Source organism: Protomyctophum bolini (genome assembly GCF_963924005.1).
Source record: "Protomyctophum bolini genome assembly, chromosome: 14".
Taxonomy (NCBI): Eukaryota; Metazoa; Chordata; class Actinopteri; order Myctophiformes; family Myctophidae; genus Protomyctophum; species Protomyctophum bolini.
The window spans coordinates 19221872-19239890 of NC_137875.1; the positions used below are offsets into that span (position 1 = coordinate 19221872).

Genomic DNA, 18019 nt, shown 5'->3' on the forward strand with positions numbered 1-18019 from the left:
TGTGCAGACAGACTGACTTGGATACTCAGTCTCTGAGCTTTATACCCCCCATGGCCCCTCCCACTAGACTGGACCAACTGAATAGGGGTCAACATGATCCACAACATGTTAACTCTGCTTGATTTGGCACAGAATACATTCATATATTCACATTCACATTTCCGTTGAGCTTGTAGCTCTTCTATTTGAAAGTCTTTAGTTTTCCCAAAAGTCCTTTACTCCTTTGATGTCCTTCTGTGACAGGCAATCCTCCCCCTCCCTAGAAGGGGAGTTGGGTTGGCCCCCATGAGGATCATCAGAACTCTTCGGCTCTGATTGTATCTAATGAATCTTTGATTCTTGTGCTGTCTGTCCTCAGATGTGCATCACAGATCCAGATGTTATAGACCTGGGTCCTGCAGAACCCATGGTGATGTCTGCTGAAACTGGCAAGAATCTGGGAGAGATCCTGGGCAGTGAGCTGTCCTTATACACAATGGTGTATTGTTATAACCAACCTATATATACTATATATATATATATATATATATATATATATATATATATATTACACGCACGCACGCACGCACGCACGCACACACACACACACACACACACACACACACACACACTACACACTAGGCTAGCCCACACCTCCTACACCAAATGAGTGGAGTGGAGGTCTGGACTGTCTGGAGTAAATAATAATAATTATGAATTGCATTTTTATAGCTCATTTCCAAGTGCTCAAACGCTTTACTTAATAAAAACCTGGAAATTTCGTGACTTTGGACAAGCACAATTTAAGACAATATACACAATCAGCCAGACGGTTGCAGTATTGCATTGGCTAAAGTTTTCCCAAGTTGGGAACAGGTTGGGAATCGACACCGAAATCAGTGACCTAGAGAATACTGTGCCAGCAGAGGTCACTGTGTAACCCAGTGTTTCTCTACTCATTTTCTAATTACTTTATGTCAGGTCAATTACATTAAATTAAATAACAGTCTTAACAAACTATGAATAAAATGTAATTTATTTTATTGCCTATACTACATTGAAAATATATCCACCATTGCCCATACTACATCAGCATAAGTAATACCCGACATTCTCGAATGTCCCGATGAATTGAAAACGGAGGACCCTGATGTAAACAAGTCTAGTGCTTTTTGGTTTCGTCCTCAAAGTAGCAGTGTTTGTATTGACTTGTGCTTTCGTTTGAAATGTACAGTGTACTGTCTGTACCTTAGAGTATATATACTCTAGGTCTGTACCAATTCTACTTTCGCAGATAAGTAAGCCTGGGACCGAGGCTACATTCTACTAGCTACGATTCTACATACTGTGAAATTAAAAAAAATGCAATCAATCAATCAATCAATCAATGAAATCAATCAATCGATTAATTCAAAACACACCAAACAACTGCCAAAACAGCGACTGCTGTGGTCGCAACATTCGACAGGGTTGACATTCCGGTTGTAACACCGGAACTGGGGGAATGAAACAACGACGTGCGAGGAGGACAGGAGAGGTAAATGAAATGAGTGGGAGGCTGGGAGCCAAACTTGGAAGCAGCTCCGCTCCGTCCGTCCGCACTCCGCCGAGGGAGCCCGAACTGAACTCGCTTCTGTTGTGCTTTCTGTGGATTGACTGGGCTGAAGTGAAGCGCTCGCCTCGCAGGGAGACGCGGCTCCAGACGGTTCCAACTCCAACAACGCATTGAATGGAGAAAGAGAGGATTGTACAGTCGAGTTCCACACTTCCAGTAGTTCCGAGTTCGCATTTCGCTGCTGCGCGCGGCTGTAGTAGTAGACTTCCACGGACTTCTTTCAAAAACCGTGAAACTTTAATTTAGTTTTGCACAGTTTTTAACTCACGCCAACATCTCGTTGCCGTTTTTAGTCGTTTAGGTCCGTGGAGGTGCGCCGTATTCCACCTTCTTCTTTGTGCTTTTCCTTGAAGAACGAGAGGTGAGCTAAGAATCTCGAGTTCCCACTGAGACCTCTTGTTGTACAGGTTGTAGTACTAGGCTGTAATACTATCTTCATTTACGGATCCATTCCACGCTCGTTCGCTGAGGTCTGGTCTCCCACCACGGCTGGAGGAGACCAACGGGGAGACATTTCATTTCACAATAAGTACAATCATGGAAGTATCTACGAGGACGGAACATCGGCGCAGAACCGACAAGAGGATGCCATCCGTTTTCACGGTCTGCTCTGTCGGCTTTATCTGCCTCCAAGGTTGGTAACAAAGATCCAGTTATACTTATCTCTCAATGGGATTTTTTTACCACAGTAAATCCTCATTGTTAGTTTAACTCTGATAGGGTATAAATGTAAACAGAAATGAACCCGCAAGTGTCCATTTGGTTACAACCGTTACATTTGTGTACTCTCAGAGTTATAAAGTAAAAAGTCCATGGCAACAATATCTAGTATATTTCTCGCTCTGTCTGTTAAATGTTTCTAGTCTTCACATGCCTTCCTTCGTTTACTGTAAAGAGGCGCACCGCGTACTGGCCCCAGGGAGCCCATTTCTAACTTTACAGTATGTATACTCCATTGTAAGTCAGTCAGGGTTTTGTCATACAAAAAAGGAAGAAAATATTTAACGAGTTTTCCCCCAGAACACTGTCATTTGCAACTCAATGATTTGACCGGAAAACCAACATAAGACTTCTGTTACAAAAAAGGCTAAATATCTGTAGTCTGAGCAATTACACAGTAATTAAATGAATCATTTATCTCCTGGGGAATACAGCAGTATGATAGTGGGTTTCCATCTATTGCCTCAAGGCAGCCATCTCACCCCATTGTGTCCTCTCAAGAGTATACTTCTAACATGACAACACCATTGGATCTCATTATCATATTCATAACCCTCTTGTTTGCATTTTTGAACACTAGCCTAGTAGCCTGTGCCAAACTTGTCATGCCTGGCTTCCTGGCTCCCATGCATATGCTTGGATGGATTGGAGCCGGGGCCATGCTGGTGTAGAATGTTATTGAGATTCAGAATATGAAGGGGAAAAAAGAGGAAAAAGATTAACACGATGTCCGCCCACATTTTTTGATTTCATAACCTTGGAAAAGTGCAATAAAGCCAAGGAAAGGCTTTGTTCCGAATACTGATACTTCCTAGCTTTATGTGAGGAGGAATGCTCTCTCTCTTACCCTGCCAAGGAAGGACTGGGGCTCATTAACTCCTACTGTAGTTCATCTTGTCACAACTGCACTTGGTTCCATTTTGTAGGCCTACAATCATAGAGTCACATTAAAACACTCAGGATTTCATTGTGAGGGTGGATTTTTATCGGGGCAAGTAGTATCTATATACTCTGCATTTGATTATTCTTTCAGTGCCTGAAAACATTCACTGGGGTTGAAGCATGTGTATGCTCACCACCCTGTCCTCCCTCCCCTGCCGCCCTCCTCGTGGTGCCCACTTTAGGGATGAATGTGCTCTCTGTGTGTAGGCAGTTGTGGAGGAGAAGGAGGGTGCTTGCGGGCTTATGCCGGGAATCACTGTTTATAAGAGGGGGTGAATAGAGCTAAGCCAGGTACTGTCATGGACGGACATTTTCAGAAATGTCATCTTTTAAAAGTGGTCTCCTTATAAATATCAGAGACTAAGGTCAGTGCTGGTTTAGTGGTTACAATGCTCATATATTGTACACACAGTGATTGTACATTGGTCTAGTTCCATCTAGCACTCTGCACCAAACAGTCCATGATGGTGTGCAGTTTATCGGAACCGCAGAATCTGGGCGCCAGGATTATATGTTTACCCAGTTCTTTTTTTCCTCTTTCTTTTTTGTAGAATAATCACTGCAGCCCTTGCTCTCGGCTTCTTTATCTCGATCTTCTTTCCATTTGTTGCTGAACAGTGAAGTGCTCTCGACACGGCTCTCTGAGTAGATGAAAGCCACTTATGGAGCTAAACATCCATAATGTAAATGTAGCAGCCGCCCCCCTGTAGTCGATGGCATTCAGTCTCTTTCATTCCCTTCTTTCCTCCCTGCCTCTCTCTGCTTTTCCACCTCCCCCGTCTCTCAGACCTGAGATATTTATTTGAGAAGATGACTGGTTTTAGTGCTGCTGAGAGTAGCTCAGTCAGATAGTGTTTAGATAGAAGTGTTTAGCTAACGTCCTCACGCATGCGTTGTCATTCCTGGCTTCTCTCTTGATCTCTTGTCTAACCCTGTGCCCTAGCTGTAGAAAATCTGGGTTTTTGCTCCACGGATGAATCAGTTCTTCAAAGTTCACTAATAATTTCTACTATTACTGCCCCGTCTAAATAATGTAGATACTTTATGATGACCCTAGCGTTTCTTAGAGCTTTCATAAGTTGCAAGGAGTTGAAAGGTTTTTAAAATATTTCACAGGGTGTCACTGACTGTCTGGCCAGTCTAAACCCTGGCTTAGACCCTAAACCAAGCTAGCTAAAGGGCTGCTGGGAATCAAAGCCACAGTGGATATACTGTATAATAAACAGAACCGTTATGATTTGCCATTCTTTCAACAGATACATGTGCTGTCAACAATTTCTGTGTCTTGCCTCTGGGGCGTATGCAGGAAGCAAAAAACTTAAGTGGAATCTCTCTGTAGCAGAAAAGGGAGCGTATTTTATAATGAGGTGGTTCCAGAGAATCCAGAACCACATTTAGAGGATCCTTTGGATAATTTAAAACATTTGTACTGTATCAGCTTGGGGACTGCAGGGTCTATAGCCCTACTATGTAGGATTACAGGATGTTGTGCTAGCTCGCCCACCTGCTGCCGTTTTATGCAAAAAATCCAGGCATTTGGCTTTTATTAAACATTGCTGGGCTTTTTGGCCGCATTCTGGTCCTGATTCTATCAATGCAAATAAGAAGATAAAGGATGCCAACAACATATGCAGGAGTCGGGAGTAGATATTTAGGACTGAAAACATATTTTATAAGAAGCATTTGACACACACGTGCATGTGCGCACACATGCATAACATATTTTTAGATAGATGTGCTTCTTGGCGAGGTCGGTCGCCAAATCATTTGGAGGGGTCGCCATACTTTTCTGAATGTGCAAAAATATAATATATATATATGTGTGTCCAAAATGACATGGATAAACCAGTGTTTTTTCGACATGAAGAGGAGGAATGTGGGTGGCCACACTGACTGGCTGGCTGTAGGAAAGTGTGCATTGTTCTCTCGGACGCCTTCATATTAATCCACTTTATCCACTGTATGAGATGTGTACATTAAAAGAAAAACCACAAACTGTAACAAAAATAGTTTGTGTCACTATTTTATTTCGCCTTTACAGCAGTCTGTATGCGTGCACTGCACACACGTGTTTGGTAAGTGTGCGTGCACACTGCACATGCATGCCACACTCAGGCTCGTTTGTTCAGCGAGTGTATATTGTTAGATCAGTGAGTCGTGAAAGATGGGGGGGTCGAGTGACTTGGAGTGGACAAGTCTATTTTGGGCGTACCCAGCCAGAAAGGTTGAAACACTGGTATAGACACACGCAGCTAAAGGTTTAAAATGTGAAATGGGACTGGAGGTTGTACGTATAGCACATACAGTACATTGCACTTTTCTCATCATTCACTGAAGAAAATACCCCAAACAAACAAGTTGACTTAAGTTTCAGTGCAGCTTTCTGAACGTGAAAGCCCCCTTCATCCGGGTGGTAATGTGGGGTTGCCACTCCATCACAGAGGAGCCAAAGTTACTTCTGGCCTCATTTATCTTTTTTTTTTTTCTTCCTCCACTCGAGGGTTGAAGTGAGTCGTGGTCTCCAGTTGCAGCCTGGCCAGGGGCCCTCCTCTCGTTACTTCTCCTTCTTTCTCCTCCCCCTTTTCCTCTCCTCGCCAATGTCGCCATCATTATCTTGGAGTTGACCAATAAATAAAACAAAAACAAACCAAGAAACCCCATAAAGACTAAGCAGTGAGTTTCTATGATGTGTTGATTGCAGTCATTTTGAAGTTAGAAATTGCATGCTTGCCAAAAACAACGGAGACAGTTTGTCCTCGGCCTGAGGGGAAGGATTAGAGGGAGAGAGAGATTGGGGGTGTGTGTGTGTGGGGGTACAGAGAAGTATAAGGCGGGGGAGAGAGAGAGAAGGAACTTTTGATCAGAGCACATAATCAAAGCCTATATGTACTTTTCAGTTTTCAGAAGCTGTGCTTTGCTCAAACAGTGTTTAAATCTGATTTCTCTTGCTGCATGCATGGACATCCATATGTACCCAGGCAAGGACAGCTATGGGATACTGGCACCTTCTGCATGCAGCTTTAGTGGAAAGAGAAATGCCCATTGCCTGTGCCATGGCCATAATTAATGATGTGATGTGTGCAGGAAGGTGGTATCTCCTTGCTTGAGTACTGCAACAGGGAAACATTTCCTGCATAATGGCCTCTGTGGCCATAATCACTTCTTCATTATTGATAAATGCAAAGTTGCAAACCAAAAAAGAGACGGCTAATGCTACTCTCTTGATGATTGTTGTACCTGATAGTACTTCTTGTACTTAAGACTGTGTGCATGTGAGCACATGTGTATGTTTGCTCATGTGTCTCAGCTGAATCTGTGGTTGCAATTGGATGCGGGCCTAGAGATCTCTCTCTTTCGTTTCACCCCTCTTTCTCTTGTCAGTCTATTTTTACCCGTCTCTTGCCCCTGGTGGTTGACAACTCTTTGTTGAAGGTCATGAGTGCTCTGCTGTTGACTTGGTGAGACTAAATGGATGAATTCCCATGGGCCGTGTGTGCCTGCCTATCACTGTCTCCGGTCTATTGACCCTAGCACATCGCCACACCTCGTTCTACAGACGTTTAGGGGAGTGCTAGTGAACAGAAAAGAAAACGTTGTTCTTTGTCGTCCTTTTAAATTGAATAGCCAGGGCATGAAATTATGCTCGCCCACTCACCCAAGACAAGTGAATCAACAAAAGGTTAAACTAGTTGGTGAGTGAAATGTATTTGGATAAATCACCTAATAGCTAACAATTAGTACTGCCTGATGCTCATAATAGCAATATCTATCTACCCTGCTGGACAAGCAAGGAGTGCCTCTTGCCTGAGTGGTAGATGTTGGACGATCTGGGCTCGAATCCCAGGTATGACATAAAACGTTTGGATTGCAGCTTTAATCATTTCGCCCCCCAAAAAACATGCACTTAACCCATTCTGACCTGAGATCAGATTCTAAAAATGTCTTCTACATCCTGACAGTTTTCTGAAAAAGATATGTTTCTGTCAGTCGTTCTTCGATTTTTTTTAAATAGCAGACCTACAAGCTCGTAGCGCATGAGCTTCAGATGGGGGCTGCTGTGTAGATGTCTTGTTAACTTGACACGCTGCTCTAATAATGTGACGACTCTTTCATTAGATCCACCACTGCTCAACATTCCCTGACCTTTCCTTAACCTCAACCCTAAAATAAGTGCCACTGCCAGACTCCCCATTTCCTTGTAGAGATTACGCAGGGTTTCATGTGCACTTAAAAAAAGAAGAAGAGATTAATACAGATGTTTATTACCGGCTTGACACTGCCGAGATCACACTTCCAACCACTGTAAATCTACATGACAAGCTTCTTTTCCCCTCTAGCCCAGGTGTGAGGCCAGAGAGAGGAGAACCGAAATTAAACCCTGTGTTTTGTTTTGTTCCCACGTCCGTGCCAAGGCATGTGTGGTGTGCCTCGGTGCTGCATTCAAATGCATCTGATGAAAACGTGCAGGAATGCCTAATTTGGCCCCGGCCTGTGTGAAAGGCTAGGAGGAGGAGGAGGAGGGGGGGGGGGGGCGGGGGGGGGAGGGGAGAGGCGTCTGGCATGCCATTGCATAATCCCGGGAGTCATTAACTCTTTGTGTCCCGACTCCCGAGGCTGAATGAACTCGTAGCAAGGGCCACAGGCAGACTGATGTGAGGCAGTGCTCAAGCCCCCCCCAACCCCGAAAGTAACCACACCATTGGATCTAGCCAGGCTGACACAGGCCAATTGGATGGGCTGTGAGTGTGAACTAGCTTTGATCCCCAGATGAATAGGCCATGGCCTGCCCTGTCTACATGTTAAACCGAGGTGGACCCTAGCACATCGCTACGGCGTGTAACAGTATTTTTGTCCCTCAGTGTGTGTGGGTGTCCACTGTCGTGATTTACTGTATCGTCCAGTCTATTTGTCAGCATTGGGTTTTAGATGTCTGCTGTGCCTGGCAGGGCTCCAGACTGGGTTGTAGTGAACTCTTGTCAGCTGTGAGAGATTGGAGCGCGGCTCCTAGGCTCATCCAATATTGTCCCCCATGGTAGCCTGCATGCGCGACGTACAGCGTATATAAGTGCTAACTTTGTACTCTACTCTCCACCAACGCCGTGGATCTGAGATATCGCTCCATAGGAATAGGATGGAGTCTCATGCATGATTCATGCGTGTATGATTCAAACTGGTGGCCCTGTCCTTTTGAACGCTCATACATATTGGATGTGGACCAAGCCCCACAGTACCTCAAGTCTAGTTATAACGGGCTGTGGCAAAGCATGGTTTCAGCATCTCTTCTCAAACTGTTTTCATGAAGGTATCTTCTTTAGCTGGGCCTTTTAAGAAATGTTGGGAAGAGCACGGATCTGTCAACAAAAACATATTGTGATTGACGACGTGATGGGCTCTTCTCCACATTGGGATCATTTTCAGATCTTCTGGAAAGTGAAAGTTCAAAACACTGCCCATGCCAAACTGACTTGATAGATCTCAGACTACTGACACATCATGAAGACTCGAAGGGGACACTGGGGCAGTGTACTGTTTGTATTTTTCTTTTCTTCCTATTCTGTGGAGAAGGTGACTGCTTGGGAAAGTGCACAACATTTTACCTCCAGTAATGTGAAAGGAATAGAATACACCCGCACAGGCGCACACTGTGTATTTGCTCGGTACATGAGTATTTTACTATTTTCTTTTTTATAATATTAATAATATATAAATAATAAATATTGTTAAAAAGAAAATACTCATGTACCGAGCAAATACACAGTGTGCGGGTGTATTCTATTCCTTTCATTGATGTCCACTGGCCTACGCACTAGGGATGCCACATGGTGACCATTTGACCAATCGAATATTCTAAAGCTCTGGCGATTAATAATCGATTAATCGACCCCCCCCCCACACCCCCTCCCCCCCAAAAAAAAAAAGAATATATATATTTTTTGTTTTTTTTAATTTTTTAATCAATATCAGATAAAACTTCTAAGATTTTATATTATGCACATGCCATGGTCACATAACCATTATATGTTGAGTGCATGCTTTGATGGTTACAGTTTTATAATCAGTTTTGATGAGTAAACCTTTGTGGAGATCTTCTCAGTGCCATTCAGGATGGAAAATGAAATCCATTTGGATTTGGGGAGAAGTAGTTTCATAAGGGGCTGGTATGTATTACTTGATATAAAGAGAACATGTTCAGTTCACTAGTCTACACTCTAGTCTACACCTGCCTTCATTTCATCTGATTGTCTGTCTGGCAGGCACTTAACAAGCTAACTGTGTCTGTTAGATAGAGGGGCAGATCAGAGTGGCTTTGCTCAACTTGATTTATACTTATATTCTCCACTCTGATGAAGGTACATGTTCGATATATCATGCAGCATTACTTATTAGCCTATATTTTAACTATTAAAAAAAAAAAAAAACGTTTTTTTTTTCTTTTTTCGATTTTCGATTATGAAATATTAAAATCGATTTTGGGGACGGCAACACATAATCGAAAAATCGATTATTCGGCGGCATCCCTACTACGCACCTGTGCATACGTCTGATTTCTAGGCGTGCGAAAGGTTTTTCCTGCAGTTGATATAACCTCCAGTAATGTAAAAGGAAAGTCATTCTAACAGACCATCGGCTTGCCAGCTTCAAACACACCAAGAATAGATTTGAAGTGAACGCTCACTTGCTGCTCTTGCTGTCTGTGCTGTAGTTAGTGAAAACTTTGTTTCCAGCTCCAGCACACCTGTGGAATGGTTTAATCTGCCAGCACACATGGGCACGTTGGGCAGGCTAGCTGTTCAGCTAGCCTGCCGTGCTGTCTATTCGGCTAGTCGGCCTGTCGTGTAATTGCCCTCCTAACAGTGGGACTGATTGTTCCATGGGTTTATTTATTGGCTCGACAGTCACCTCTGCTGCCCTGAGGTCTGTGGAGCGGCCATGTTTAATGATTATACGTCATCCCTGCGAGCCCCTCTCAAACACTCATGTCCAACATTGGCTTGTGCTAGTGGGCAGTAATTACTACAGCAGAGAAAGGGCGCTCATTACATGGGGTAATTCATTCCTTTCCGCAGCGTTACTGATGCTAACAGAACATACTCCTTGTGCTATTGCCAGTGGCGGAAAGTAGCTAAGTACATTCACTCAAGTACTGTACTTAAGTACAATTTTGAGGTATTTGGACTTTACGTGAATATTTCCAGTACTTTTACTTCTACTCCACTACATCTCAGAGGCAAATATTGTACTTTTACTCCACTACATTTATTTGAAAACTTTATTTACTAGTTACTTTGTGGATTTTGATTATTATGATAAATCATGCGGTAACCACTTTGAATTGACGTTATACAAGCTCACAATGCGTCGCGGTGCCACTCATTGTGAGAAGTTGCAAAAAAGAAATGGCACATTCTGCATAATGAGTCATTTAACTTTTAGTACTTTAAGTACATTTTGATGCCAATACTTTTGTACTTTTACTTTTTGGTACAAAATGTGGGAATTTTCCGCCACTGGCAATTGCACTACTACTTTGCACTCTGTCCTCTCGTCCCCTCTCCCTGCGAGCCTGCGCTCCGTTATAAGCCCGACACCAGGGTTTAACTTGATTTGTTCTGACTTGAGGGATCATGGCGTGGTGGAGTTTAAATAATTGAAGTTTGCCGCATGAGGAGGTTTCGTTCAAACACCATCTCGTTACAGGATTTTTAACGCTTTTCCCTAATGGTATGTGAACTGACGTAGCTGGCTGCTTTGGGGGGGAACTTGTCTTTCATTTCCCTGCACCCCATAGTCTGTATCACAACATAAGCTAGGCTCTAGTGATAATTGCCTCTGCCAGGTGCTGGGGGATTGGGGTCGTCAGAGGTCAGCATTGTCTGCGTAAACCTGCTTCCTGTTTGTCCTCTGCCATTCCGCTATTCTTCCAATACTAGCCTGCCGGTAAATAGGTGGGCATCCCCGGAGGACACACATGCGTCCAGTACAATAGATTTCTCTGTGCAGGTGCAGTTGAAGCGGTGTTGATTAGGGAGCACGCGTGACACAACATTGTTTCCTGTCCCTTGTATCTGCTGACCTCCGACAGCCATGATGCCAGCGTCAGTGTTGTTGTGTCTGAAAGACAATGCGCCCCCCCCCCCCCACGCTCCACCTCCTGTGCCCCATAGCAGAGGAAGTGGATGTTTTGTTGGATCCATTTCCTGTTGATATACGTCAACGTGGAAGAGCAGTTCCACACACAGCCCCTGTCCGCTGATCCACACGCTTGCTGCCCTTAACACACACACACACTCACTCACACACACAGACAGACAGAGGGGCTATGGTATGGCTGTACGACACGGGAGGTCTTTCTTCCGTCTTGAACTGTGTGGTCGAAGGCCCAGAGGCTCTGTGTGTGTGTGTGTGTGTGTGGTCAGGCTGAGCACAACTGGCTGTGGTCTCCCTGGGGGCTGTGTCTGGGCGACAGCCATGGAAGCAGCAGCATGCCAGTGGCTGTTAGGCTGTTGACTTCCTGTACAGCAGCAGATGTATGCTCCGTCCTGTCACACCACCACTCAGTCTGTAACACACGGCGCTTTCACCATCACTCCTGGAATTTAGGAAAATATGTAAACACAGGCCGACGCCATTTGGGAAAGCATGCATTGCACACATGACGTGTGTGTGTGTGTGTGTGTGTGTGTGTGTGTGTGTGTGTGTGTGTGTGTGTGTGTGTGTGTGTGTGTGTGTGTGTGTGTGTGTGTGTGTGTGTGTGTGTGTGTGTGTGTGTGTGTGTGTGTGTGTGTGTGTGTGTGTGTGTGTGTGTGTGTGTGTGTGTGCATCAACCCAAACGAGCATGTTTCAGAGAGGTACGTGCATGTGACAAACGGAACCATAGGTTCTTGTCCTTGAGTGTGTCATTCCTGACGGTGACGATGCGAGGGCAGGCGGCAACGCGGCTGTGGAATGGTGTGTTGTGTGCATAGAAGTGGGGCTGCGTGGCACTCTGGAGTATATGCCTGGGAAACGAGAAAAGAACCGATTAACAAAATATTGTTATTCAAAATTCACATTTTCCAACGAGCAATGTATAGTTGTATGACAAAGAACAGATCAGACTTCATTCCTCTCTCCCCCCCCTCTCTCTCCCCCCCCTCTCTCTTCTTCACGCATGACTAGCAATGTCTCGTCTTGATATGCAGCGCTAAAGTAAGCATGAGAATGAGAATGAGAATAATGCAAAGACCCTGCTAGAATTATTTTGATTTCCCTGACATCCCTGGACCTATAGTCATTTCCTCATCTCTAGTATAAAATTTGGCCAACTTGGACCAACAGTAGAGGTGCATAATTTCAGGAAGGGCCTGTATCCTTAATGAAACAACGGCTTCTTCTGCTTCACAGTTGTATCAGAGTTTCAGCAAAAAATTATAATCTGAAGCATTCGTCTGTCTCTCTCTCAAATCCTAATTGAAGATTGTAAACCCTCCAGATCCATTTGGTTCCATTTGTACACTCTTCACTGTTAAATCCACATGGGCGATTTTACCGTGTTGCTTCCTTTCGCTCTCGGGGTGTTTTTAAACTAGACCATTACTCTGTAATGGAGCTGTGTGCTGTACCTCTGCCTGTTGCGTTTTTGTGTGGTGACTTCACCGGGGCCCTTTCATCTCTGCGTGGATGGTTTCCAGGCAGACATCTTACTCTGCTTTGTGTGGGCCCTCTTGTTTGGCCGTTGCAGGCAGGCAGAATAGGAAGAAAAAGGAGGCGGTGAAAATGTACACCCCTGCCTTCCCTGCAACCTCGCGTCCATCTTAAAATGAGGTCAGATGACACATGAGCTCTGGGTTCATCTCTCTGTTTCTCATACTCTCTCTCTCTTTCTCTCTGGTTCGTTCATTCATTCCCTCCTTGCGTGCCCTCAAAAGAGGCTACCCTGTGACTCAGAGGCAGAAATCGGGTTACACTTTGATGTAAATGGTCGAGAACCATTGCAATCGGCTCTGGAGAAGGATTGTTTTCAAACTGCACGTGCCTTGAGTGAAAAATGCAAAGCTTTCCTCACCAGATCCTTGCAGGTCCCCTTTAACTTAAGGCCTTGAGTTAACCACTTAAGCCCTATATACTTCATTGACTGGTATCCGTCAGGGGTCTATTCTTGGCCGCCTCCTCTTTTCCCTCTAAAACCAAATCTCAACGACAATATTATCGCTCTACAAACTCACAAGTTAAACGTCACATTGTCATGCGTTGTGAGCTTCTATATTAGCAATGTTTGCCAAATGTTCGCCTATTTTACCAGAATGCTCATCTATACATGCCCATAGTAGGGAAGATGGGGTTCGAGTTTGATGTGTTTATTATGGAATCATCGAGGTGATCTGCTTGGCTCGTTTGCGGTGGATATTGTCGTTAATACCATCAGTTCTTAACAAGCTCTTGTGGCAGTTTACCATTTATGTAATGTAGTCTGAAAAGCCGTTTGAAATACTTCTGAAAAGGCTTAATTTGATTGCAAGAAATGTTTCAGAACTTGATTGTTGCCCGACCATGATGAAAGCAGTGGTCATCTTTGCACGTCTTTCCTTTCCTTTTCATCTTTGCATCGCGGCCATCGAAGCACGGCCTTCAGATTATAACAACCAACTGTGCCGAATTTGATAACGCCTCACACAGATAGAGGCCAGTCATGAATTAAACAAGCCCTGCTATTCATAGACGCACAAATGTTTCTCATCTAGACAGTCGATGTCCTACAGCTTTCTATTTCTCCCCCTCCGACTCTTTGTTTGATCTTTTCTGGCACTGTAACTCTTTCTAAAAAGTTTGTGGCTGTTCAAAAGGCATTAAACATGAGCGTGTTCCCAGCGGAGGAAAATGGTAAGAGACGTTCGCAGAATACGCTGAGCACGGCAGTGTGTGTTAAAGCCAAACAACGGGCTCAGAGCCTCGAGGAGCTATTGGCCCCTTGCACCCTTGTTTCCTTCAGTAAACATGCATGCACGCACGCACACACACACACACATACTTACTGAGCCTTTCTCCATCTCTCGTGCACATACGCAGCCACGTGTCTATAAATGCTTTCTTTCATCGTTGCCATTTGGGGTTCTCAAAAACATTTTTTTTTCAATTGGTTTCATTTCCCAAAGCCGTGACTTGGCACCTCCCCGCGTATAACATGTTCAGTGTGCTATAAATGCTGAAAGAGGGAAGAAAAGGCCCATTCTTGTTCCTAGGAATTGTTGTTTTAAGACCAAGGGAGTCCTACATTTGACTTACTGTGGAAAGTTATGAAACGCCCATGACAAATTTGGTTATTTATTCAAATAAATAACATTTATTCAAATAAATAACCCCCGATATTAGTCTGATCACCACGTTCTTTTGATCTGAACATTTAAAATATTAGGAAATGCACCAAGGCAAGTGATGGAGACAGTAAGTTAAACATTTAAACCCGGCTTTTGAACTTGTAAGCCGTTCCAACCAAGTTCAAGGAGGTTCAGGATATATGTTCCCCACAGAAACATGAGAAACCCACAATTGACCAGTCAAAAACTTGTTACAATCATGAATTTACGTCTCCCCCAAGTCGGGAGACGAGCTGCCTCATCTTTTTCATGTAGCAGCTGGAGAGTAGTGAGAACGGGAGGGGTGGTTTCTTTGGGCTGCGGGACAGTATTTCAAAGTTTCTTTTATGGTGGTTTCCCAGTCCCCGTAGAGTGTACACTGTACTGCAGAGTAGACTGCACTTTACTGTACACTGGACTCTTGGTGAGTTGAATTACAACAGAAGTTTCCAGCTTTCAAAATGTGGGTTCTTCTTAAGGCAGTGGTTTTCAACCAGTGGTCTGGGCCCGGGGACCATCAGTGGTCCCTGAGGGGGGTTCCAGATGGTCCCCAGCCAAATTGAGAGTTGGTAACCAAATGGACCCTTATAGATCTTTAACCCTTGAGTGTAAAATGAAACCAAATGGACCCTTGTGGGGTCCATTTCGTTTCATTTTACGCTCTCAAGAGTTGAATTATTGTCAACGACAATAACAAAATATTTTAATTGTGCGTCTGAGAATCTCCTCAAATGGTGGCTCAAATGCAGAATAAATAATGGACCTTGACATGAAAAGGGTTGAAAACCACTGTTCTGAGGCTCAGGTTTTATGCAGTAATGTAGGCTTTCCTTTTAGAGTGGGTGAACCTGGTCAGAGGGACATGGAAGTCCACACGGGAGGTCAGGGGTCAGCGACAACCTTGGGTCAGCCCTCCAGAAGCCTGCTCGTGTTTCACACCAGATGGCCTCTTAACAAGCGTTAGCCTTTCAGAACAAAGTGAGAAAGAAAGAGCGATGTTTTGAGACACTACAGGCTCAAGTGTTGAGCTGAGCTCCCATGTGGAACTGGGGGGAAAAAAGTGGATGTTTCAAAGCTCGGTGAAGGATTATAGTCATTAACGCACAAAGGATTCATTTGTCCCCATCTTATGCTCTGCTCTCTGCAAACGATCACCTAAAAGGTTCCATCTATGTAGATTGATTTGATTGATAGAAGAAAGGTGATAGTTTGATCATAGTTTGGGGGGATGTGACAGAATGATGGAGATATTCCAGATGTGAGGTAGAATACAGTGGACAGCTTGGACTACATATTACGGATGTCTCTCCAAAGGGCAGTTGAGTAAGACATTGAACCCCAATTTGTTCCGTGTGTGCGTGCGCGTGCGTTGAGTCAAAACATGTGCAACTAGAAAGGTGCAATTCTGAGTACAGTACAGAGTACAGTATGGTGATGTATGTATGTAATATGATCATGATTGATCCACATGACGTCACAGGGACCCCCTTCAATGAACAGTGGCAACCCTTTGCATATCAGTTCCTCTGTGCTCTTAGCCCTGTGTGTGTGTGTGTGTGTGTGTGTGTGTGTGTGTGTGTGTGTGTGTGTGTGTGTGTGTGTGTGTCTCTCTCTCTCTCTCTCTGTCTCTCTGTGTGGTGCTGGCGCACCCTACCATGGTCCTGTGATCATGATGTGATTTTCTCTGTGGATCAGGTGATGTGAGAGGAGCCGCAGCGCAGCCTGTTTGAGCTCTGAGGTGAATGTGTTTATATCCGGAGCTGTTCTCCACCACAAGAGAGACCACATCTGACACCCCCGACCTACAGCCCAGCCTGGTTGGCGGCCGGGTGGAGGCAGATCATGGGTATTCTGATGAGCTCTTCTCAGAATATGCAGCAAACGTTTACAGGCAACAATCCTTTGACTGTGAAGACTGTGTGTAATGAAACACCCATGCCTACCGGTATGTTATACTTCGTGATGGGACGGTGTTGTTGTGCAGCGAACATCTTTGAGGGGCCGATTGGCCGATAGCCCCTCCTATGTCCAGCTTTTGGTCTATAATTATGTAACCCAAATTTGGTCCTAACACAAACATTAAATACCATTGACAATGAATGGACAATTTTGAGTGTTTGTGTAAACGCAAACATTGATGACGAAGGCCAGAATGAGATGATGTACGATGATAAGAGCACCTCTCACTTAATAAAAATCACACCTGTGTGAACTGAGTGGTGCAACTCCCCTCTCTCTCTCTCTCTCTCTCTCTCTCTCTCTCTCTCTCTCTCTCTCCCTCTCTCTCTCAGCAGGCAACAGTGCTACACTATCTCTCTCTCTCTGTTTTTCTGGCACAACAGCGCCCCTACTGGTACTCATAGTCATACCACTGGTGCTCATAGTCACATAGGTAGGTTAACGTCACATAGGTGAACAGTGAACACGGACATTGCTGTTCCTTGGAGTGGTTGCACCACTCAAAAAAGGGAAAAAGGGCATTTCATGATTACCATAAATAACTGAAAAATGTTTAATAAGAATGGAAAATCGTGGCTGCGTTGTTGCGAGCTTGTAGATCTGCTATTGTCACTCCTTTGTTTCCTGAACTTCCCGTGCAAACGTCTAATTTGCGTGACAATGCGTGGCGTTCAGAGTTTTACTAATTCCACCGTGGCTTTTCAGAGGATTGAGCTAAGTAAGGCTGCACTGCGTGCAGGAAATGAATTGTGCTCCCCAAGTGGATTGCACCAAGAGCTTTAATAGATTGGATTAATACAGATGGCTGCATATCTGGGATGAAACCAAATTCATTTTTGTATTCGTTCACCCTGCCATACAGATTATTTAAATGGATTATCTCTTTGTCATTGTTCCTCGGTCATTCTTGTTTTAATTTCCACTGACAACTCAATTTGTCACGTTGGTTTTACATTCCACTCCGTTGTTAGTTTTAGTTTTCACTTTATCCCCAATATAAGTGACTCCTCTCAAAATGAATCCTTGTCTTATTCCCAGTACATGACTTTTCATTGCCCTCAGGCCAGCAAAGAGGTACTTCTTTAGGTTTTTGTGGTTGCATCTGATGTTCATTTGAGGTCTGTTTTATCATGAGCCTGGTCTTCTCTTTAGATGGCTAGTTCTTGAGGTCACCCTGAGCGTTGTGGTGAAATGATTTCTAGCTCTAGTGGATTTTGTGCACCAGAGAACAAGTGGCTCTTGTTATTTGCGAGCAGGGAAATGGCTTTAAGTGAATTTGAAACCATATGCTTCTTATTTGCTGTAAATCTTCTTTTCATCTCGCTAATTTTAGTCTTGCCAAATACTCAGAAGTTATAAAGATGGGTCTATTTTGAATGTGTATGCCAAAGGTATTTTCAGCCAAGTCCATGTCAGGTTTTCATTAATATTGCGGATTTTAAATGAAATTTTAGTCTCTTTGATCTTTTAT

The 18019-nt window shown here is 44.1% G+C and overlaps 1 protein-coding gene across 3 annotated transcripts in view; it reads left to right on the forward strand.

Annotated features, from left to right (window-relative positions):
* The first annotated feature begins 1495 nt into the window (after nucleotides 1-1495).
* The window catches only part of ptk7b (protein tyrosine kinase 7b), a 111469-nt gene continuing 94945 nt past the window's right edge, over nucleotides 1496-18019 (forward strand). For all 3 annotated transcript variants that reach the window (XM_080782189.1, XM_080782190.1, XM_080782188.1), the window contains exon 1: nucleotides 1496-2228. In XM_080782189.1, coding sequence (XP_080638315.1) covers nucleotides 2132-2228 — 97 coding nt within the window. In that variant the 5' untranslated portion in view covers nucleotides 1496-2131. The remainder of the gene's footprint in view (nucleotides 2229-18019) is intronic.